A 21,825-nucleotide genomic window follows, 5' to 3' on the forward strand; every position below is an offset into this window, starting at 1 on the left:
CTAGGGATATGGGCCGTTTTCATCTTATTTTTGTCCCATTTCATTTTCCATTCTGTGATCACCTTTGTTCTTTACAAGGGGAGAGCGATGGGTCTTGGAATGGGCGACATTCGAGTGTACATCTTTCAACTCCCTCATTTTTCGGGTCATCTGGTTTTTTTTTGCTTTCTTATTTCTAGACGGTGACTTGGGAGCCCGTTCGTCTTTATTTCACTAAGCTCACGAATCTACATATGGAAGCTGTCACATTCTTTTTCAAACAGTTGAAATCTGTTTTTGATGTCTCGCGAGGAACACTTCTCCATACGGGCCTGGACAAAGGCGTTTATTGACGACGTTTACATTCGTTTTCTGGTGTTTCTGGTCACTCATTTTTAAACTACAAAAAGTCGGGAGGATGCACGAAGTGGAGAGAAGAATATAAAATACCGTGCCTGAAGCTTTTTATTGCTTGATTGAAATGGAAGTGAGGTGATTTCATGTGAAATGAGCAGGGGGGCACGGTAGACCAGGGACAGGGACAGGGATGGACGATGCCTGTGTCTTCATCTCCTTGGGGTGAAACGGGAGATGCGAGATGATGTCAACGAGTTTATGGAAGGGAACGATCGAATCGAGTGTTGCTGCGTGTTTGCATCCAAGTACGAAACACGTCAATGTAAGTGGGATTTATATTTATATGAACTTACGCATACTGCATAGGGTCTCTGTCTGGTGTTGGGTATTAACGCCCTTGGTCAGATTGGTGCAGGAGAGCACGGAGCTGTCAAGATCGGGATGCAAAGTATTGGTCGGCTTTCTCTTGGGGTTCGTTGGTCAGTGATGTGACGTGGCTGGCCCTGGAATCTAGAGTAGTGTTGTGCTGCACGCTTGTCTTCACGTCGACTATGTGTTCTTGGGGATGGATTAACAGAATGATCTATTTGAGATTCAGTTACATGCAACATTGATGCATCATTGATCAATTGATGCTTCTTCCCTAATAGGAGTATTGATGTAATAATGCAGAAATGACTGTTAGGAAATACCTCTGTCGGTATTGGCCGGCTGTAACTAGACAGGGCACACACGACCAGCTGATGACATTGAACCTTTTCTTCGATGATACGAAGTAGTGTACTTATACACTACCACTACTTAGTTTGCATTGAGCTTGGGAAGGAGGCAGTAACTTGTGCCCCAAGCCAGGCCAGCCAGGCGATCCTAAACTGATCCACCCAAAGTCGCGCAACTCGGTGTGCTGCAGGAATCCCCCATCTCAAGCTCAGCTGACCTCGTCACGGAACCTCCAAGTACCTTCTTCAGTGCTTTGTCACAAACCTCCAACTCACCAACCGCATCCAGCCTCAACTCTCTTTCCCTCCAGGTTGCCTTCTTACATTCTCAACCTTCCTTTTTCTCTCCAGCGTCACTTTCTTCTAGAGACAATTCGTCGTTCATAGTAAAGACATATTTTTACAATTCTTCCCTCGTTTTACTGTTTCCCGTTTATCATCGCTTGGCCTATCGATTAATACGACATCGCCCCGCATTCCCCGCAATCCTCCAAGTAACTCTCTCCCCTTATCTCCAACCCGTCCAGAGTCCGAAATCGAGAAAGATAGAGTGCGTAAGAGCGAGAGATATAGCCCAGACGACAACTTCCCATACCAAGTAGCATAGTTGTGTGCATTCGTGACTGTGCCGTTCGAATAACTAGAGACCATAACATCATCCGAGTCCGAAGGAAAGGGGGGCCGGCGCACAGCTCGGGGAAAACCACGGGGCTTCAATTTCATACGGGGGGCCACCCCTTTCGCCTGACATCACATCATTGATCCAGCTCCGAATCTCTTTTGACTCACCCTCACCAAACACTCCAAGCGAACCAAAACGGGTCTCTGTTCGTCCTTGCTCTCTCAAGTTCAGAACCTGCAAACAACCAACCTCTCTCGCAAAAATGGGCCTCGTCTACAACACCTACCTGAACAGCAACCGCATCTACGGCTGCAAGAACTGCAAAGCCCACCTCGCCAACCACGACGACATCATCAGCCGCGTAAATCCACCCCTCCCCTACTTTTCTTTCACTGCAGACAGTGTCTAGGGGAAACTAACAACCAGGGGGGCAAAATACAGAACTTCCGCGGCCAACATGGCAAGGCCTACCTCTTCAACTCCGTCGTCAACGTCGACACCGGCGAAGCCTCCGAGCGAAACATGACCACCGGCCGCCACGTCGTCCGCGATATCTCGTGCCGCCAGTGCAAGGAGACCGTCGGTTGGAAGTACGACAAGGCGTACGAGACGACGGAGAAATATAAGGAGGGGAAGTTTATTCTGGAGGCTGAGTTGCTTTGCAACGTTTCGTAGATGCGATTCATGCTGACGGGATGTATTTGTTTGAGGGGGAATGGAAACGGGGGTCTGAGAGGGATGCATTTGTGGTTGGGGGAATGAGAGAGAGACCTCTGTTTCTGGGTTCCCCCTTTTCATCTTTTTTTCTTTTCCTTTGTAATTCTGGGTCGGGATGCACAGCGGGTTTCGGTTTGGGACTTGGTTTTTGTTTACTTATTTTTTTCGTTGTCTCCTACAAGAGTGTGATGGCGTTGCTGGAATAGCTGGCTTGGAGTTCTAGATGTTAAATCCACATGAATCCTACCCCTATGTTCTCTGATAGTGCAGTAACTTGAGATCTATCATAGACAGGCTTTGTTTCCAAGCTACGTACCATTGATCACGAGCCGAGAATTAGAATAACGCTCTGTGAAAAATGCCAGTTATATACCCAAATTTACTCCAGCTAACTACCCAATCCGAAGCCGACTTTGGGAGAAGCAATTGCTAGCAACCTGTAACGAGAGAAGAAACAAAAAAGAAATACACAAGAAAGACGCCATAAACTCCGCTCGGCTCACCTAGTCTGATGTATGTCTAAACATAGCTCTCTCACCATGAACACTCCCCCACACCCGAAAACGTCTTCCCACCGCCACCTGGGGGGAAGGCGGCAGAGTTTTCAAGTCATCGTTCCTCTTCTTAGTTATGCTCAATCGGCTCCTCGGGCAAAAGCTCCTCCACCTCCTCCTCAACCTGCAAGAACTTGACCGGAGGCTTGACGACGCCGTTGAACAAAAAGGTAAAGTACACGAGGAGTGCGAAACCGACGACCTGGAGCCACTTGAACGTCTCCCAGCCGAGGCCGAGCGAGACGATCCAGATGAAGAGCGTACGGCACGTGTCGATCGTGGAGCGGGAGGTGGCGCTGACGCTGCGCGTGACGGAGAGGCCGAAAAAGTTGAAGCCACTGAGAATATCATGTTAGAAACTCTGCTTGTAAAAGGAAGGCATTTTCTTTTCTCCTTTTCGGATCAAGAGGGAAACGGTCGGAGGAGATCACTTACCCAATGCTAATCATGATGAGGATGCTAGAGACGTAGAGCTCAGGCTTGCTGGTGACCTGCCTCCAGCCCTCAACCATATCAAAGTAGCCATATTGACCGGCTTCAGTCCTTCCGATAACGAGGTGCAGAACGATCATGCCAATCAGAGTAACCAAGAAGCCAAAGATGCCTTCCCAACCGACAACATGGATCGGTTCAATAGTTGACTTCTCCAGTAGATACTCCTCAAGCACAAACTGCGTCGCCGTAAAGATCTGCGCGCCAGCAATAAGCAGCACACCAACGACAGCCAGCAGCGCATCCGACGCAACCTCCGTCGAAGCGAGGGCCAGCAACTGCGCCTTCTTCTGGTCATCGGGCCAAATCGCACCAGCGAGACCGACGATGCCGACGCCCAGCACGACACCGACGAGCGAGACCCACTGGAAGAGGAAGAGCTTCCTCTTGAGGAAAAGCACGCTGAACAGCCCGACGAAGAGCACGAGCGCACCACGGGTCATTTGGTAAATCGAGGCAGCGACCATAAGAAGACCGGCGTTCATGAGCGTCGTGCCGCAAATGTCGCAGATCGCCGGGAGCGAGAGGAGAAGCACGCGGATGCCCTTGAGTTCGGTGTCGGACTTGACGGGGTCATCATCGTGGTCGGCTGGGTCGGCGACGTCGTTGTCGTCGGTGCTGATGGCCTCGTAGCCTGCCGCCGAGGCCTTCTTGGATACGTAGCGGCGGTAGAGGGCGCCGGCTCCGATGACGAGCCAGCAGCCCATTTCGCCGATGAACATTTGGAGGGTTTGGAGGACAGGTTGGTGGAAGAAGCGGCGTTGGGAGGGATCCGCGGAGTCGCAGTTGCGGGCACATTGGTTATCCTGTCGAAGGCCTGCGTTAGATTAATCCGGACGATGGAGAGAGATACAAAACAATTCCAGGGAAGCTCTCTTATTTACCTGATACTTGGTGAGCAAGGTGTTGCAAACACCCGTCAGTAGCATCATGGCCACCAAGAACGGAATGAGTTGCCTCGACGCCATTGTGACGGCGTGCCAGGAGGCGGGAGCAAAGGATAATGGGGGGGTTGTTAGGTTGTTTCGGTATTTCTATGAGCAATTCATGTGTTTTGTCGAGTCACAGATGGAAATTGTAACAAGAGAGAGAGATGATGATGACGGGGTTAAGAAGGAGGTGAGATTCAATTGTTGAGGCAGTCGTGGATACGGATGATAACGTGCTCGGCTGCAGATAGAGTTGAGGCTTGGCTCGGGGCTGCCAGGCAGTTGTGGTCGCCTAAAACACAGTGACCAACCACCGAAAATGAGCCGCTAACTGCAGGTTTCCCCCCGCTTCAGGCGCACTAACCACTGTTAACCCCGGTCCCTTACTGCGGCCCCGTGACGACCGACCAGTGAGACAGTCATGTGGTCTCAATCAGAGCAGGGAGGGTAGCGGAGAAATGGCGCCTGCCGCAGAAGCTCGGGCTTGGGCTGAGTTCCGAGATAGGCGACTTATCAGCAATCAGCAACTGTTGATGTCATCGATCGATCAGTGTTGCATCCATCGATCAGACCATTCGATGAACCTCGCCAGATCCCCGATCTCATGAAAATGCAGTCATCAAGATAATTCTCTCAATAATTATGAGTGTTTAAGTGTCAGATTGTATGTCTAGAACGGTGAAAAACAATGCTCTCAAGCGCCTAGTTTTGTACCCCAAGAGAAATCCCCTTTCAATTTCTAAAGCCGCTTGTATGGGTATCCGTGTATCAAATCCAAACACTGCGCATTTCCAAACTGAAGCCATCACCATGGTGTAGAAAAAGCAGAGAAAAAAAAAGAGGCTCCTCAAAACAACGCTCGAGTAGTTACATATATTTTCTCAGAAAAAAATAAGATAAGAGAGACACATCCCCTCGGTCCGGCATTAGAGGGTTATTGTTTCGTCCTCTTCTTTTTCTCCTTGGGCGGCTTGTCGCTGAGGTTATTCTATAATACATCATCACGTTAGTAAAATGGATGCGGCCAAGGAAAAGGCAGAATAGAGTTAAAAGACAATAGAGTGAACTCACATAATGAGGAATATCCAGCTCGTAGTCCTCCGCCAGCTTCTTCTTATCCGCCTCCGACAACTCAACACCCTCCACAGACTTGACCCTCCTGCCCTCCAAGAAAATAAAGATGCCACCCATAATCGCCAACACGAGCGCAACGCCAATAAGGAACCCCACGACCCAGGACGGGCGATCATACCGATTCATGCCCCACATAAACCCCGCCAGCAAGGCCTGGAAGATGGTGTTCCAGGCATTGGCCCAGATGACCGTGTCCAACTTCCACACCTTGGTAGGTTCCGCTCGGATTTCCGTCAGCGGCGGGGTCGGCGTGCGCTTCAACGGATAGGGAAGGAAAGGCGCGTACTCCCCCGCAGCGGCATCGTCCTTCTCGGTATCGAGGAAATCCGCCGGTCCGATATTCACGGGCACGTTCTGCGAACCCTCGAGACGGAACCATCCGCGGTGGATGCCCGCGAGTCGTCGCAGCGCCACGTGCTCGCTACGTAGTCGGTACTTCATAAGGTAGTAAAGATCGCGAAACCTCCACGGGGCAAGACCGAATCCCGTCACGCAGAAAAGCGCGTTGAGGATCTGCGAGTCGATTTCGATCCATATCCGTCGGGGAGAGTTGATGTCGTTGCATGTCGGGTGACACATGGCCGGCGCAGCGTTGCACAGCAGTAGGAAGATCATGCCTCCCCAGGCCACGACGTTAAGGCCGTATATGACGACGAAAAACCCGAGCGGCGTAAGGAAGTAGTTCCATAGTGCTATCGCGCCTAGCTTCGTCGCTCCTACGAACCCGTGAGAGGGTGGGAAATGGTATCCGTTATCGAATGGCGCCGTGCCCGCATGTTCTGCCTCGCTGACCAAACCCGTACCCTCGCCGACTAGTCCCTGGGGCTTTCCGGTCACCTCTTCATCGCTTGGTCTCTGCTCCTTTTGCGACAAGGCTTGATCTATAGTCACACTCGAAGTTTCGGTCGTCTCATGCTCGTGCTCGTGCTCGACCGTTTCAGGCAGAGGCTCGGTGCCTCTCCTCGATCTCGTAATTACAGCCGGCGGTGATATCGATAAAGACGCCGCTCGACTTGTTCTTCCACCATCTTCGGGCGCGGGCGATGCGGTGCCGAGAGAAACCCCAGCGCTAGACGCTAGCGAGCTTCTCCGCCTGGGCGGCGCGGACAGCACAGAGGATGCGAACGAGCCCGTCGCTGCGCAGAAACTCTCAGGTATGTCCGACTCCCCAAAGCTTTCCGAAAGCCTTCGTAACCTTCCGGCGAGGGTGAGCGGCGGCTGGGCATCGGGGGGTAAGTCGGGACTATTCGTTCTCGAGGTCGGTGGGATAGATTCTGGATCGGCTTCTAGAGGTGGGAATGGGGAGCCAACGGGGGTGGAAGTCCCCGTCGGCGACGCCATCGCGATGAATGATCTGTTTAAAAAAGAAGAATTCCGCAGCTGCTAATTAAAACAGCCGCTTTCCCTTAGTATAAACGGGTGTCGGGGAGAAAGCAAGCAAAATGCGTTGAAATAAAAGGGAGAAAATAGAAAAGATCAGGATTCGGCCTTTTCGTCGTATCCCGTATCTGGGGGAGCAGTCGTAATAATAAGCATGATCAAGGGTTCCGCTTTCATGTGCCCGTGCTTTTTACTAGTACGCGTATTACAATATAAATGAAGAGTCGAGGGGGAGCAGCAGTTCGGACTGGCATGGCTTAGCATTACCGAAGTAGGGCTAAACAGGGGTCGAAGAAATCAGTCGATCGCTGGTTATTCCGCGTGGCGGTCGCTCTTCACCTCCGGAGGAAGGGGGGCGGGCGCACCGGGTCGTTTTGGAAGTCCGGATCAAGCTTTATCGCCACTGAACTTTTCGTTGACCAGTCTCGTTCGACAGACCTATGCCAATCCACCACGTGCGATGCATGTTGCCAAGGGTCAATTAATTCCATGTGGGTGGACAACATGAAGCAACCGTTGATACTTGGGGATGGAAGGTGGGACGGTTCCCTGCCCTTGGCTTCTTGATCGGTGGTGACACCCTCCATCCCTCTTGATGTCATGGTCCATCTTCGATCAATGATCGATCCTGGTAAGCTCGAATTGTTCCTTCCACTGGGGCGGGACCGAAGCCAGTTGACCTCATGCATATCGACGGTTGGTGATGTGGACTATTGAACATTCAAGGCTATAAAGTGTGCTGGACAGAAAATATATTTGGGGATGATATGATGAATTGACTCCCGTCAGTTCCGGTCCACTGCCAACCGTACCATCTTATCGCTAGTTGAACGCAATTATCGTGGTGCGTACAATTCAATGTTGGTCCAGATCGAGTCGTGTATTCGGGGCTAAGTACGAGTTGATGATGAGCTTTGTGGATAATTGACAATCGACCTGTGCTTCTCAGTTCTCCATGAATGGCTTAGTCAGGCACTAAGGCGAAGACCCATCAAGGTTCCTTGAAGCCAACATCGAAACCTGCGATAGAAAAAAAAAAGTCGGGGCCCGATTCCATTTCACCAAATATTTTGACGTAGGGTAACCCTACATCCCCCAGCAAGCGCAGATGACTCTCCCAGACCGGGACGTCCCCGCCAGCGTCCTCGAAAACCTCAAAGACCAACACTACTGGACCGACATCCAACTCCACACCCACTCCCCAACCGACCCCTCCAAGCCCTTACCAAGAGCTCTCATCAGCGGCCTCCCCCCCAAGCGCCTCTACATCCACCCCGACGAACAGATCGAAGCCATCGACATCGAGCGCCAAACCGGCGCGCAGCCCGAAGTCGCCCAGGAACCCGAGTACGAATGGGTGTTGCCGGCCCACCTGCACGAGACGTTTTCCCTGGCCAAGTTCGCTGCCGTATTCGACTCTATCGACGCCATTCCGCCCCAGGCGCCGCGGGATGAGGCGCCGGAGCTTGGTCCGAGCGGGAAGGACTGGAGGGGCGCGGATCGGAAGAAAAGGGTGACTATGGCGATTGTTCATGATGATTCGACGGTTACGTATTACATCGTTCACGATGGCATTGTGAAGCCGCGGCAGAACTAGCGGCGGCGTTTATATTATTTTCATGTTTAATTTCTTTTCTTTCTTTTCTTTGCACTACAGCTTTAAGGGATCGCTGGGCTCCAATTCTGGGATTCTGGGCTACAAGGCAAACCACCACAATACCTTACTCTACTCAAGTGAGCAAGGTGGAAGGCAGGAGGAGCATCCGAACTATAGCGTGAAAATCACCTTGTACGCCTCCATGGCATTGAATAACCTGTATCCCTCGACAGCTTCGGAAAGCGGCATCATCTTGTCGAACATGAACCTGTCAAAGGTGTGAGTTTTGGGGGGGAAGACAGAGTTGTCGGGGAGAAGAACCTCGGGGCTTGCCCTGGGGGGGTTGTTCTGAGGATCCATGAGACTTACTCAAGCTTGTCTTGCCTCTTCTCGAGAAGAGCGAGGGCCTCATCGAATATCGCTCGGACAGGGCAACGGCCCATCTGAAGGCGGACATTTTTGCTACGCGAGGGGTCAGTTTTTACATGTCCTGGTCTGAGTCGGCCATCTGGAGATGCGCTCACCCGTATCCTTCATGTCCGTTGAAGGGGATCTATTGCCGCAGAAAAAAATGTTAGCCCAACAGGCTTTTTGTAGCAAAGGGATCGGAGAAAAGCCATACCTCAGCATTGTGGACACCAATGCTGCTGATAACACCCCAAGGCCGGATAAGATCAAACGCCGTCCTCAGCGCAGGACTAAGACCAACAACCTCAATAACCAAATCCGCCCCACGACCCTCCGTCACCTCCAGAATTCTCTTCTTCATGCCCTCGGGATCAGTCTTGAAGTTCAGTGGCTCAGCGCCCAGCTTCTTAGCGATCTCCAGCCTGCTATCAACAGCGTCGATGGCGAAGAAGTGCTTAGGCTTATACTCCAAAGCAGCGATGATGGCGCAGAGCCCGACGGGCCCGCAACCGATCACGACGGCAGTGACGTCATCCTTCTCCTTCATGGGGAGGAGCTGCCAGGCGGACTTGGCGCCGAAGAAGCCCGTGGGGAAGATGTCGGCCATGAGGACGAGGGCCTTGTCGGAGATGGTGCTGGGGGCTTTGACGACGGTGCCGTCGGCGAAGGGGACGCGGACATATTCGGCTTGGCCGCCGTCGAGGGCACCGCTACCGAAGAGGATGCTCTTTTCGCAGCGGGAGGTGAAGCCATTTCGACAATAGAAGCACTTTAAGCTATTTTTGCGGGGATCCCTCTACTCTCAGTAATCCGTTTTTACAAGGAAAAGTGTGAGGTACGCTGGTAGAACTATATGCGGCACGTACCATGAGGTGGTGAAGGGAGTCACGATCTTATCTCCGACCTTGACGGTCTTTACCGCAGCGCCGACTTCCGTCACAGTTCCGGTAAACTCATGGCCCATGATGAAGCCGGGCTCTTGCTTTTCTAGGCCGCGGAAAGTATGCAATTCTCTTTGGATACTCGTCATCAGTCCACAACATCGTCACGGCAATGCGGGGGCGGGGTAACAATTGAAGTTGACTTTTGATACCCCAGCACCGCAACCAGGGTCGAATACTCACGAGCCACAGAGACCAGAGGCGCTGACCTTGACGATAATATCTTCATCGTCCCGGACTGTTCAAAATATCAATTGGGTCAGCCTCGCCATTGCGTCATCCGGCTTGTTCTTTCGTCCACGCACGCGCCGGGGCGAAGGGCTGGAAGAGCTTGGTCCATACTTTTCGGGATCGGTCGCTCCTGAACGGAGACCTTGTGAGGACCGTCGAAGACTACGGCGAGCATTGTTCCGGCGGTGGAAATCGCAAGGTTCGGGGGTATATAAGGCTTGTATGAAATGCGAAGATCTGAAACTATGACGTTTCAAGCAAGAGAGAATCAAAGTTGTTTAAATAGCTTCGAATGGATTGATCCCCCTCAGAACTGAGTCAAGAGGAGATCAATTGATCGATCGTTGCTTGTTTTACGTAGTTAGATGCCTCTTTGAGATAAGGTTAGCGTTATCTCATCTGCTCCGTTGCTAACTTACTTCGCAAACCCTCGGTCTTCGAAGCATCCATTGATCGTGAACAGAGGAAGAAGCCGGCTTGGCATTGATCAAAATGTCAAAATGTAGCTCCATCCCGGGTCCCACGCAAGAATAAAAGCGACAATAAGCGCATGTCGCCCCTTGCACAGTTGCACTATGCCAGCACGCAACTCCGATGTAGGAACGCGGGCGGGGAGATAGGGACAAATTAGAACGGACCACCTTCTGGATGGCCTTTTTTTTTTTTTTTTTTGATTACGGACATCGTTGTAATCCAGTCTGGATTAAAGATTGCATTGAGATTTCTTCTCGTCCATCAATTCCAGGTGCACGTTGTGGATAACGCAACTGGGAGCAGGTGTTAGGCGTTGGGGGAAGTTGTAAGCGGAAAATAATATGGGGCGAGGTTGCATTCCCGGTTACGCTGTATTCGATTACCGGGGGCTCATGTCGATTCGATCATGGAGCTTCAACACGGGAAGCAAGGGCAAGGAGGGTCCTGAACGAGGCAATCCGTGCAGAAACGGGAGGCTCTGCGTCAGTGATGTCATTGCTGCAGTGTCATTGATGTTATCCTGTCGACATTCGGGCAATACTGATGCTGATGCCTGGACCCCCTGTTCGACATACTGACTGGGGGGATTTAAAGTAGGGCACTGAGATAGAGATAGAGTGCTTAATGAAGCACAGTTATCATACCGGGGAATGCGGTAGAGCGATCTCCGCATTGCTGGGTGGGAGGAGGCAGATCAAGATGAAACATCGATATATTATGGGACAAGTGGATTCTCTGGTAATGCCCCTCCTGGTGCTTCGGGCCGACGAAACCAGCAACGAGTAATATCATGCATACACTCTCGATGGAGCGGTGTGCTGAGCAATATCGATTTGATATGCCCCAACCTCGGTCTGGTCTCTCTCTCCCCCCCCTCTGGAACGGTGTGGTACGGTACGGTAGAAGTCTGCGGATAACTTCCCTCTTCTTCTGGCAGTGGGAGGGCACACACAGCTCTCGGACGCAGCTCGCCATAATTAGTCGGTTCCGCATCTGTCGCGTAGGAAGAGGTGCCAGGCGACCGAGACTAGCGCATGTTGATGGGCCTATATTTCGCCTCTCACGTTCCTAACGTTCATTGTTGCCATAAATCAACCGAGCCTAGGCGAGTTTGCTGGCTCCACTCTCAGACTTATGTGCTCTTAAAGTTCCCCTCTTAAACCCTTCACGACGGTGGGGAAGTGAAGCAGACTGATGGGAATCGCAAGGAGTTGGTTGGTCGTCCAAGTTGCGGGGTGAGGAAATGGGTGTGTGGATTCCACCTCTCCTTCGCAGGCTCGCAACATGGCCCCTGCTCGCATTTCCCCGCCTTTTCCTTCCTTCCCTTCCCGCATTCCGAGGTGTGGCGATGGGGAAGCGAGGGTGGTCTGGTGCGGTTCATCTTTTGAGGAGTAAACCCCCTCTCTTTCTTCTAGTGAATATGGTGTCGTGACCATGGAATGGTTCGCAAAATGTAATTTACGACGACGTGAAGCTCACACGCGAGAAAACAGCCAGATTGAAAGAAGAGGGACTACGCGTACATTCGACATCTGGGCGCCATGTTAAGGGCCGTCCTCCTTAGTCACGCTTACTGAAAGGATCAAATATCAAATATCAATATCGAGTCCGATCCTCGGCTGTGGTTGATTAAAACGTGGGATCTTTAGAAACAGTATCCCGTCCAAATAATATGGGAGAGGTGCAGGAGCTCTCTACTTCGCAATTTCTTGTTGAAGTCTATTCGGTTCTGGGATTTTCCTAATGTTCTTCCCCTTTGCCTGTTCCTGATTCCGTCCCGTCAGGGCTCTCGCCCCATGCGAGAACATGCCAGCCGTGGAAACTTCCCGCTGGTACAGTAGCGAATGTAGGGGCTCGCGAGGGTTCGTGCAAGGTACTGTATGGGAGACGGCTAAGAGCCGACCCCGGCTTATCCACGGAGCCTAGGTCCCGGAAGCGCGGACAGCAAATCCTGGTGAGTGATTTATTACTTGCGTTCTCCCAAGAAGTATCAATAAGTAGGTGGTCGTCCCAGAGCTGTTGAGGCAGTGCAGGGATCAATGATTTAATACCAAAAAGTTGAGGTATAAAAGAAATTGTTTTAAAGCCTCTTCATTACATCCGACCCGATGGATTGATACCACCTTTGTACGCTGCATCTACATACTTCGTAGTGTACTTCGTACTCGGTTTCTCGTTAACAATGCACCCCAGTAGGAAATCCATCCTGTCTTACCTGTACTTCGTACTGTTTCGTAGTATTACATCGTTGATTGATGCTGAGCCAGCATGTCTGCTTCGTACACTACTTCGTGCGTGGGGCCGTCTTCCACTTATCAACCAGGCGGCCGAACGACCGTGCCCCCGGAGAAAGACAAGGGACATTGGGATCTTGATCGAGAACAGGAGGGGACAATGGAAGCCTGCAGGGGCAGGGCCCCCAAGACGCGGGTTATGATCAAGGTCAATTGATGCTTGCCCAACACATATACCTGTCGAGTTCATAATTTCAATATCAAGACAATTTGACCATCATTTATACTTGTAGCTAGACAGGACGACTCACGACTCCTCCAATTGTCGTCGCCACCAAATAAACAAGGGAGGTATAAGTGGAAGACCGAAAGTACCCTTTCGGACACTCGCGGGAAGTACTTCTATCCTCGAGTTGTCCACAATACTACCACGCCTTCTGTACATACTTCGTCGATGGTTATGGGTGGTGATATTGATGTCAAGGTCTGGCACGCTGATCAATTGCCAATTCATTGATTTGATGGCCCCGGGCCTAATTTCCCCAGGGTCTGGGGCAGACGCATGAGGCACAAAACTGTGGAACTTGCAGAGCACACTATGCTCCTTCGTACATATCAATCACTTCGTACAGCGCAGCGTGGTGCAGGTCTGCCCGCCCTGATCCCGGTCGCAGCTCTGTTAATCTCCATTGAGCCTCTTAAAGCACGAGGCGCGTGCTTCGTACTGGTACCTGAGACTTGCCTCTCAGGTTGGCCGAGGACGTACCTGGCTTCCTGGCTACCTACGAAGTTGGACCTAGCATGTTCTCAACGACATCTCTTGCAGGACCTCCACAGGTACTCGACGTCGTTCTGTAATTGGGGCGCCAGATTTCTCCTCAACTAACTGCGAAACGGTACGGCTGCTCGATCTTCGCAAAAAACCCAAGCTTTCTGTCTCGTCAAAGCTGCATCAATATTGCGGGAACCCTGGAATATTGTCTTGAGTCTCCATGAGATTGAATCCCATCCAGACTAGCTTCGAAACTGAAACTACTTGAACATCATGCCTCTCTCGTCTCCTCACACAACAATATGCTCTTTGTACTTGGGTCCGTCGTTATTTTTGTACCGTATTTCTACACACATGCCTCATTCCTCCATAGCTCAGTAACTCCGATGAAGTTGCCCCATTTTCCCCGCGTTCGTCCCTTCCCTGGTGTGGTGGCCTGGGCCTGGCATTTGATCCATTTTGATCCACCCAGTCCCTTGTACACCTGTACCTCGTACTTTACCACATGCAATCTTCGCGCTGTCTCGGCCTCTGGGGGTGCTCCTCCCAGGTAATAATTGATGTACTTGTATTAGTTGTCCGCGCCTGCTCCCGCTGCCGCTGTCTTAATTCATCACCACCTCCATCAAATCAATCAATTGATCACTACCTCCATCTCCATCTCCACCTCACCCTCTGCCTCCACCTCCGCTACCACTACCACCGCCACTACCACGGCCCGGTCTGCCCATTCTTGAACGTCCAGTTCCACAATTCTGGCCCCGCCACAACCACCTCGTACGCATACATGACAATAGTCTTTTGTTCCCTCCCATGCTACCCTTCTCCTCATCTTCACCTTCACAAGACCTCGCCATTGTTGTGTCGCGTTTCCTAGTGGTCGACTGGGAATTCCAACGCACGAAAACCTCGGGTTTGGTGGCTCCTGGTTTTGCCGAAACGAAGACTGACCGAGCCTACACTATTTCGTATTGTAAGCCCTCGGCACAGGCAGGCAGGCAGGCTAGACCACCTCGATAAACCCAGCTTGATTCCCCCCCCAAGGACGACGCTAATAGACTCTTTCCACCTCCTACCTATTTTGGCGAAGAGGGCAGGCCCCAGCCGTTTTCCCTCCTCCCCCACAAAAGCTTCGACTTCAAGGGAATCAGCCTCACCGCCCGCCCAGCTTCCCTCCCTAGCCCACCCCAACCTGCATCTCCCATCCGCGCCCGCCCCGCCCTCTCACCAACCAGAGCAGGGTCGTGCTCGTACTTTGCGACGTCCTGCAGGGTGCCATTACTACATCTTCACAGAGCGTGGCTTGTAGCTGTACAACGCATTCCACCAACGCGACACCGACGTGGACGTGGGGATTGATGGGAACAGCACAGCCAAGCACAAGTAACAGTCTCGTCTTTAGCAAAACACTCCGTTTTCCCTCTCGGCTTTCACCATTTCCACATTAAAGAACCTTCGCTCGTTAAGCCACGTCTCGCCCGCACGCCACATATCCGCCGCTCAATACCTTCACATTTTACTACTCCTCACCTGGTCTCGCCTTTTCTTCGCCAAAAACTCGACCTTGACGCAGGCCACCGCGTCCTCAGCTGCCTTGGAGAGCCTGTCGAGGAACGTCCTCCCGTCTTTCGTTTCCGTGGTTGGGCTGTGGCAAGGCCGTTAACTCGGCCGGGGATTCACTGCGCATTCGAACCTCAACCCACACCACCACCACACCACACCACGTCGACAACCTCCTAGCAGCACTTTCCTATTCCCGCCCAACGACTTCTCTGAACACCACGAGGCGATCGCAATTCACGCAGACGACGAATCTTCCCCCCGGCGCGGATGACAAGGCGACTAACCGAGTGGACTGTGGACCTCTTTCCTTGCCGCATCGTAGCGCATAATTGTTCTCATTTTCTCTGCCTGTTTTGTATGCTCTGACAGCCTAACGTTTGGTCCTTGTTCCTTCGCCCCAGTCCTTCCTCCGATTCCAATGGCGAACTAGCACAGGCGCAACTCGACTCACGTTCCCGATTATGTCTGCAAAAGCTGCAAACAACGAAACCTTGACTCGAAATCCTCGCCTCCAACAGCTATGCCTACGGATGTATTCAACGATTCTGGTGAAGGCTCCCGGCCTCAGACACCGTTTCATCCCCGCTACGAACCGGTAGCCGGGCCCAAATTTGGCGACGTCATTGAAGTCAGTTCCTGAGCCTGTCTCTCTCTCTCTCTCTTTTTTCCTAATGCCTTCGTTCTATCTTCTGTTTAGGAGTGGGCTTCTTCGAAGGCTGCTTTTTGCTTTGTACTCTTCCTCTGTCCACGTCACTCCCCGGCCCTTTGACAAGGCCTTGACGCCCCTTCTCCCTCCCATCTCCCGCACTTATATAAGACTCTTGAGAATCCCGATCCTAATTCTTCTCTCAAAGAATCTGCCGAGGGCGGACGAGGCTTACGTCGTGGCAATCATGGATCAGAACCGGAATCCTGATATTCCCCACCATATCATCGAGGACGGCCCAGACCTGTCTGACAAAGAGTCTTATACCTCAGAACATCGCGATCACGATTGGGCCTCGCCGTCCCGTCCCCCCACTCCAGGCAAGAAGATGCGACTTCCGGCCCCCCAGGAGAGCGACAGCTCTTCCAAGTTTGAGGCGCTACAGCAGCTAGCCACCGATGCTCTGGCAAACTTTGCTTCTCCGTCACAAGCATCTGATCTAAGCCCCGGCCCTCAACACGCCCCTCACGGTGATCCAAGGCGCCAGGCCCCTGCCCTGCTGACAGGTCGAGACTTGCCTTTCCGTAGAGAGGGCTCTTTACCGGTTTCTGCTTCTGCCCCCACTCCTAGCAGTAGCAGCTCGTACGCTCCACCAGACTATTTTCAGACCAATACCTTGCTCTCGGCTCTGAATCCTACTAGCCCGGTTGGTACAGGTCTGCCGGCAGCGCCGCTTGCATCACCGAAGTCTATCGGCCCCCGGAGTCCAACGGCTAGCCTTCTGCCACATCGGCCGTCCCAACAACATTTGCCACGCTTAAACTCGGCACCCTTAAACTCGGCACCGAATCCAACGGGGCGGCTTCCATCTCTACACCAGTTAATGGGGCCTCACTCGCCAACCAGCAGCATAGAACGCGATGATGACCATCTCAGTTACCCGCAAACGTCACCATTCGCCTACCAGCCATCGGCCTTACCGCGGCCACCCTCAATTTCCGGACATCACCAGGGCACTCCTCCTGTCTCTCCTAACGGGAGCTATGGCCGTGATTTTCCATCCTCCCCGAAGCCACAGGGCCGAACAGCCAATTACTATCCAACTTCGAAACCTGGGCCTATCATGGCCAGCGGTGTAAGCGCCATCACAACCTCCTCTCTGCTCAGGTCGGCGGGAGGGGAGTACATGGCCAACAGCAATGCTGCGACGTCCAACACAGACCACTCCGGGTTAAGTGCGGTAGAAGGACTGGTATCGAGTGGAAACGGCTCAGGGAGCTCCGAGGTCGGCACGTTCAAGTGCACGTTTGAGGGTTGCCAGGCGAAGCCATTCCAGACACAATATCTGCTCAACTCTCACGCCAACGTTCACTCATCAGCCAGGCCGCATTACTGTCCCGTCCAGGGGTGTCCGAGGAGTAAGCCAGGCCAGGGTTTCAAGCGCAAGAACGAGATGATCCGCCACGGCTTCGTGCATGAATCGCCGGGGTATGCTTGCCCGTTTTGTCCAGATCGGGAGCACAAGTACCCCCGGCCGGATAATCTCCAGAGGTATGTTCATGTATAATACCTTTTTTTTTTTTTTTTTTTTTTCCCTCTTTCACCGCCTTCATTTCCCGGTGTGTGGGGGCTGGTTTGGCTGGTTTCCCATCTAACTTGCTTCTCCAGGCACGTCCGAGCTCGCCACGTAGATAAGGATAAAAATGATCCAAAACTCGTCGAGGTGCTATCCCAGCGCCGTGATGGTATCACACGTGGTCGCCGCCGGAGAGGAGCCCAATCATAGCACATCGCATTATTCCCGCCTTCCGGAGAATAGTGCACCATTCGCTTGACTTTCACGTTACTTCTTCGCTTGTATATATGTCGCCCATACTTATCTCATTTCGGAGAGATCGTTTCCCACGAAAAGGAATGCTCGAGAAGCTCGCCCGCATCGCTAGAACTGATCTCCCATCTTCTTTGTATCGATATTTTCGTCATACTTTCGGTCCGTCATACGAATTCGAACCCGCACTCGAAACGAGAAGACTGGTACCTAAGTCATTCGCTTACATTTACTTTTCTAAAACAAAACATCTTCTTTGTTCATGCTCGGCATTTTGTTTTAACACAGGCCATGGATCCAGAGGGGGAAAAATACTATAGCAGGGCGAATCTGGCGTTTTAAACAACCTATATACCTTATCTTTCCTGTCGTTACCGGTACTCTCTTCTTCACATTCTTCTTTCTCCTCCTCTTCTCCTCCACCCCCCTCTTCTCTCTTCTCTCCCTCAGGGGACAAAGGGTACATGTTGGTTTTTGGAGTTTTTTTTTTTCATATATTTTTCTTTTCTGTTATAAACAAACCATTTTCGGATAAAACAACCCAACCCCGTTTTGTTTGAGCTAGCCCGGCGTTCATGGATGGGAGGGCAACGGGGAAGGGATCTTCCGAGACGAGGGGGGAATTCGGGGGAAAGAAAGGGAGGAGTTTTAACTTTATATATATCTACATATACCATTTGAGTACGGTTTACTGGTATCATTTCTTTAGTGCCGTCTCCCACATCTCTTTTGTTGTGATTTTCTGTGTTTTGTTCCTGGGAATTTCTACTTCATTGGGTCCTGTCTGATTCTGTAGAGATTTTGAGCGGGATTTTTAAGAAATGACCTAGAGTTTATGGTTAGCATGTCTTGATAAGTTTTAGTTTGAAGGGTTGATGAACAATATACTTCATAGAATATTTATTCATATTTCACGCGCATCCCCCGGACCTGTCGAGTCCTTGAGTCCTCGAACATATTGTGGCATCGATGAGGACGATTAGTCGCAATGGAAAGGCACCGCTGATCAACACGAGCCGGCTTAAGAGATTTCCTCTTCCAGACATCTCGACGGCAACATGGCTTTCCTTGACACCACACGCCGTTCTCCCGAGTTCAGTCCAAAAAAGCATTGTCTTACGATAGTTTCGAGGTGGAGACGGCGAAGCAACATGATTTATAAATACGTGGAGTTTGATCCCAGGAAAGACATTGGAAGAGACGTGGCTGCCCGTGGCAGAAGGCAGAGCCTTAGGAGGGGGAAAAGAAAAAAAGAAGGGCAAAAAAAAAAAAAATTATTTCAACGAAGAGAAGTAAAACGAACTAACTAACTGGGCAAAACGCTCGCCATGTTCAAAAAAAGCAACCCGCCCTAAAAGACAAGTCTAGCCCTTCCCTACTACTTTTCTCACGACGCATCTTCCCACCTCCCAGCGGTGATGGACGCATCTCCCAATAATTCAACCTGGAACGTCTCCCGACTTCTATTCCCACCCACCCTCTCCACAACAACCCACAACCCCTCCTCCTCAAGCACCCTCCCAGGCTCGACATCAAAGTCGGCAGTCTTCAGCCCGGCCGTCGGCTCGGTAAACTCTCCCTGGCCCGAGACGCCAAGAACAACCTCTCTCGGTCCGCGACCCGTAACGACCGAAATCTTCAGGGGGGTCGAGGACCGTCTCGGACCGAGGTCGTGGGTGTTATTCGGCACGGCGGTCCGGCGCACGGACGCGCACATCCTCGTGAGGCGGCTAACGCGCAGCGGAGCGCGCAGACAGGATTCGCCCTCGGCGAAGACGAAGGGGGTAAGCTGGGTGCGGAGACGGCCGGATCCTTCCGCGGGTATCGTCCTAACGATATGCGGAGCGGAGGACCCAACGCGGAATGTAAAGTCGGCGAGTTGGCCCGCTTCGAAGGTCGAGCAGACGGCCGTGTAGGTTCCGGGGTCGACGGAGGGAACGTCGAGAACGGCGCAGGCGCGCACGTAGGCGTCGGAATCGGCGAGCACGTCCTTGATGGCTAGGGAGGGACCGACGCGTTCGCCGTTGGCCCAGACGAGGTCGATGTGTACGGGGATGTCCAGGTTGTCGGTGCAGAGGAGGAGGGAGAGGGAGGATTGGCGGGTTAGGGTGATGCTGAATTGAGGGTTCGTGCCGTAGTTTACGGAGCCCGAGTTGCCGCCGGCGGTTCGACGAGTCCATGAGCTGGGGATGTCGGTGTTGTGGCGCATGGGGTTCTTGGCGGGTGCGACGTCCAGGGTTTGGTTTGCGAAGAAGGAGAGCGTGAAGTTGCACTTTGCCATTGGTAGTTTCTCCTGGACGGGGACGACGGTGTAGGATTTGCCCTTTTCGACCCTGAACTTTAACAAGGTTTGCGGGGAATCTACAAAGGGTCCGTGGTAAAGGTTCCTGGTGAGCTTGGGCACTCGCTTCCCGTTGTCTTCAAATACGTAGATGCTCATGAAGCCGATGTCGAGCCCCGTCTTATCGGAGCTTTGAGACCGCTTCCGGATGAGATCCATCTCCTCGTCGGTAAAGTGGCGCGCGAGAAGAACCCAAACGGACCCGTCGGCTCCGGCAGTTATGGAATACTGCGGATTGTCTACTACTGTGCCGGACATGTTCTTCCTCGGGGCCAGGTCCCAGGTAAAGTGAATGTCCTGCCTATGTCTGAAGAGTGCCGGGTTCCAGTTCAGGTACATGGACTCGAAGTGCTGAGTGACGTCGGCGAGGCTCATCCAAAAGGTCCCCGTCTGGTCGTGCATACTAACAGGGCCGTCGGGCTCTTCTGCCGGTGGAGTTGCCACGCTGGTCGAACCCAACTCGTTCCAGGTTTCGCCGGTGCGCCACGGGTTCTTTACGAGCAATCGCCGTTTGTCAGGGTCGGAATCTAATTCTAGGACGCCATAATCGTGCTCTCCAACTAGACCGGTTGCCTCCTCTTCGGAATGTGAGATGCGACCGGTTCCGAGCGTCACAATTACGTTTCCTGTCTTGAAAGCTTGCACGATCGTGTCCCATTCTTGTTCTAGGTTCAGCGCATCCCTACCTCAATAGTCAATATTAGGCGGGGTTCAGTAACAACGGGGGAGGAAAAGAAAAAAAAGGGGGCTTTAGTACCGCTGGAGGAAGAGCTGCTGAGGAACCCATCCTGTGAGCACCCACAAATCCGTACAGGAGTTGCTTCCAGGGAAGTCGTAGCCTCCACGGATCTTCAAATATGCTTTTTCTACAAGAGCAGGCCATATCACAGCCGGGTTCCGCCTGTCGATAACAAAAAGGGCGCGGTCTGTCTTTGCCGCAGGTAGGCGGTCGTCTATCTCAACCTTGCGGAAGCAGCCGTTGAAGTTCATACGGAAGATGTACTTTCCATTTTCTGACCGCATGAGCAGCTTTGGTCCGGGGTGCGATGGAAACATTAAGCCTCTCAGTAACTGTAGGTAAGTGCCGATTGGGTTAGTTTTAAAAATCAAGGACGGGTTTTAGGCGACATTGGCATTGTCCTTACGGAGCGCTCCTTGCGGCAAAATAGTCTCATCGCAGAACATAGACTCGCAACCACCGAACAGTCCGCTGTGACATCCTGGACTAAGTCACTTGTAGATAGAACATCTAGGTAACTGCTATCCGCATCATCTGAGAGAGACAGGGATTCCAAGGACAGGAGTAGATCTTTGGGCCTCTTCCAGCCGTCAAAGTTCTCGAGCTGTACCTTAGACAGCGGGAGGGGAGTCGGGTCTCTGTTCATTACTGTTAATGATCGCGAAACAACAAAGAAAGTAGGTATGGATCAGGGGCACCCAGGGACGTTCGACATACGTATACAAGCCTTGGCCCTGTTTCTGGGCAAAAACTTCTGGGCCTCCGTGACAAGGACGCCAAGGCAGGAACTCGCACCCGTGCAACTTGGATGACTTGAGCAGAGTGAGTATCTCTCGGGGAGGTATCCGGCGGTCTTGTTTCGGCTGGATGACCTCGCCAGCGGTTGAGCCCTTGAGATACTCGGCAAGGGTAATCATCTCCTCGATCTTGCGTCTGATGCGCGATCGGTCCGCTGGTGTCTTGGCCTCCGCCGAAGCTCTCATATAGAGCTCGGCAGCCTTGATGGCGTGTTCTAAGGCATCTTTAGGGTCGGACTTGGTCATCAAAGACGCCTCCTCCTATGGTACAATGAAGGAAACCCTGCCATCAGCGATGGGCCATCGAAGAGGTGGGAAGTAAGACGTATGGAGCGGTCATGATAGGCCTGACCTGCTCTTACGCGGGTAGA

The 21,825-nt window shown here is 52.2% G+C and overlaps 6 protein-coding genes and 1 pseudogene across 6 annotated transcripts; 3 read left to right on the forward strand and 4 right to left on the reverse strand.

Moving 5' to 3' along the window:
* Positions 1-1,939: 1,939 nt before the first annotated feature.
* On the forward strand, positions 1,940-2,352 carry SAPIO_CDS5405 (Yippee; the record flags this gene model as incomplete). Its single annotated transcript, XM_016787740.1, has 2 exons — positions 1,940-2,038; positions 2,119-2,352. The coding sequence occupies 2 exons, from the start codon at positions 1,940-1,942 to the stop codon at positions 2,350-2,352; spliced, it is 333 nt and encodes a 110-aa protein (XP_016642755.1).
* A 666-nt stretch (positions 2,353-3,018) lies between these two features.
* SAPIO_CDS5406 (Integral membrane protein) lies at positions 3,019-4,408 on the reverse strand (the record flags this gene model as incomplete). Its single annotated transcript, XM_016787741.1, has 3 exons — positions 3,019-3,286; positions 3,384-4,246; positions 4,325-4,408. 3 exons carry the CDS (start codon positions 4,406-4,408, stop codon positions 3,019-3,021), a joined length of 1,215 nt encoding a protein of 404 aa, XP_016642756.1.
* An 895-nt stretch (positions 4,409-5,303) lies between these two features.
* Positions 5,304-6,844, reverse strand: SAPIO_CDS5407 (Uncharacterized protein; the record flags this gene model as incomplete). The annotated part of the gene is made up of 2 exons (XM_016787742.1): positions 5,304-5,357; positions 5,441-6,844. 2 exons carry the CDS (start codon positions 6,842-6,844, stop codon positions 5,304-5,306), a joined length of 1,458 nt encoding a protein of 485 aa, XP_016642757.1.
* Positions 6,845-7,991: 1,147 nt separating this feature from the next.
* SAPIO_CDS5408 lies at positions 7,992-8,480 on the forward strand (annotated as a pseudogene; the record flags this gene model as incomplete).
* A 171-nt stretch (positions 8,481-8,651) lies between these two features.
* SAPIO_CDS5409 (uncharacterized protein) lies at positions 8,652-10,235 on the reverse strand (the record flags this gene model as incomplete). Its single annotated transcript, XM_016787743.1, has 7 exons — positions 8,652-8,748; positions 8,850-8,942; positions 9,005-9,033; positions 9,103-9,664; positions 9,755-9,901; positions 10,013-10,067; positions 10,172-10,235. 7 exons carry the CDS (start codon positions 10,233-10,235, stop codon positions 8,652-8,654), a joined length of 1,047 nt encoding a protein of 348 aa, XP_016642758.1.
* Positions 10,236-15,623: 5,388 nt separating this feature from the next.
* On the forward strand, positions 15,624-17,535 carry SAPIO_CDS5410 (uncharacterized protein; the record flags this gene model as incomplete). Its single annotated transcript, XM_016787744.1, has 3 exons — positions 15,624-15,731; positions 15,958-17,300; positions 17,418-17,535. 3 exons carry the CDS (start codon positions 15,624-15,626, stop codon positions 17,533-17,535), a joined length of 1,569 nt encoding a protein of 522 aa, XP_016642759.1.
* Positions 17,536-18,964: 1,429 nt separating this feature from the next.
* On the reverse strand, positions 18,965-21,700 carry SAPIO_CDS5411 (PALB protein; the record flags this gene model as incomplete). Its single annotated transcript, XM_016787745.1, has 4 exons — positions 18,965-20,600; positions 20,676-20,931; positions 21,177-21,295; positions 21,375-21,700. 4 exons carry the CDS (start codon positions 21,698-21,700, stop codon positions 18,965-18,967), a joined length of 2,337 nt encoding a protein of 778 aa, XP_016642760.1.
* Between the last annotated feature and the right edge of the window lie 125 nt (positions 21,701-21,825).

Source organism: Scedosporium apiospermum (assembly GCF_000732125.1).
Source record: "Scedosporium apiospermum strain IHEM 14462 chromosome Unknown SEQ_SAPIO_0098, whole genome shotgun sequence".
Classification (NCBI taxonomy): Eukaryota; Fungi; Ascomycota; class Sordariomycetes; order Microascales; family Microascaceae; genus Scedosporium; species Scedosporium apiospermum.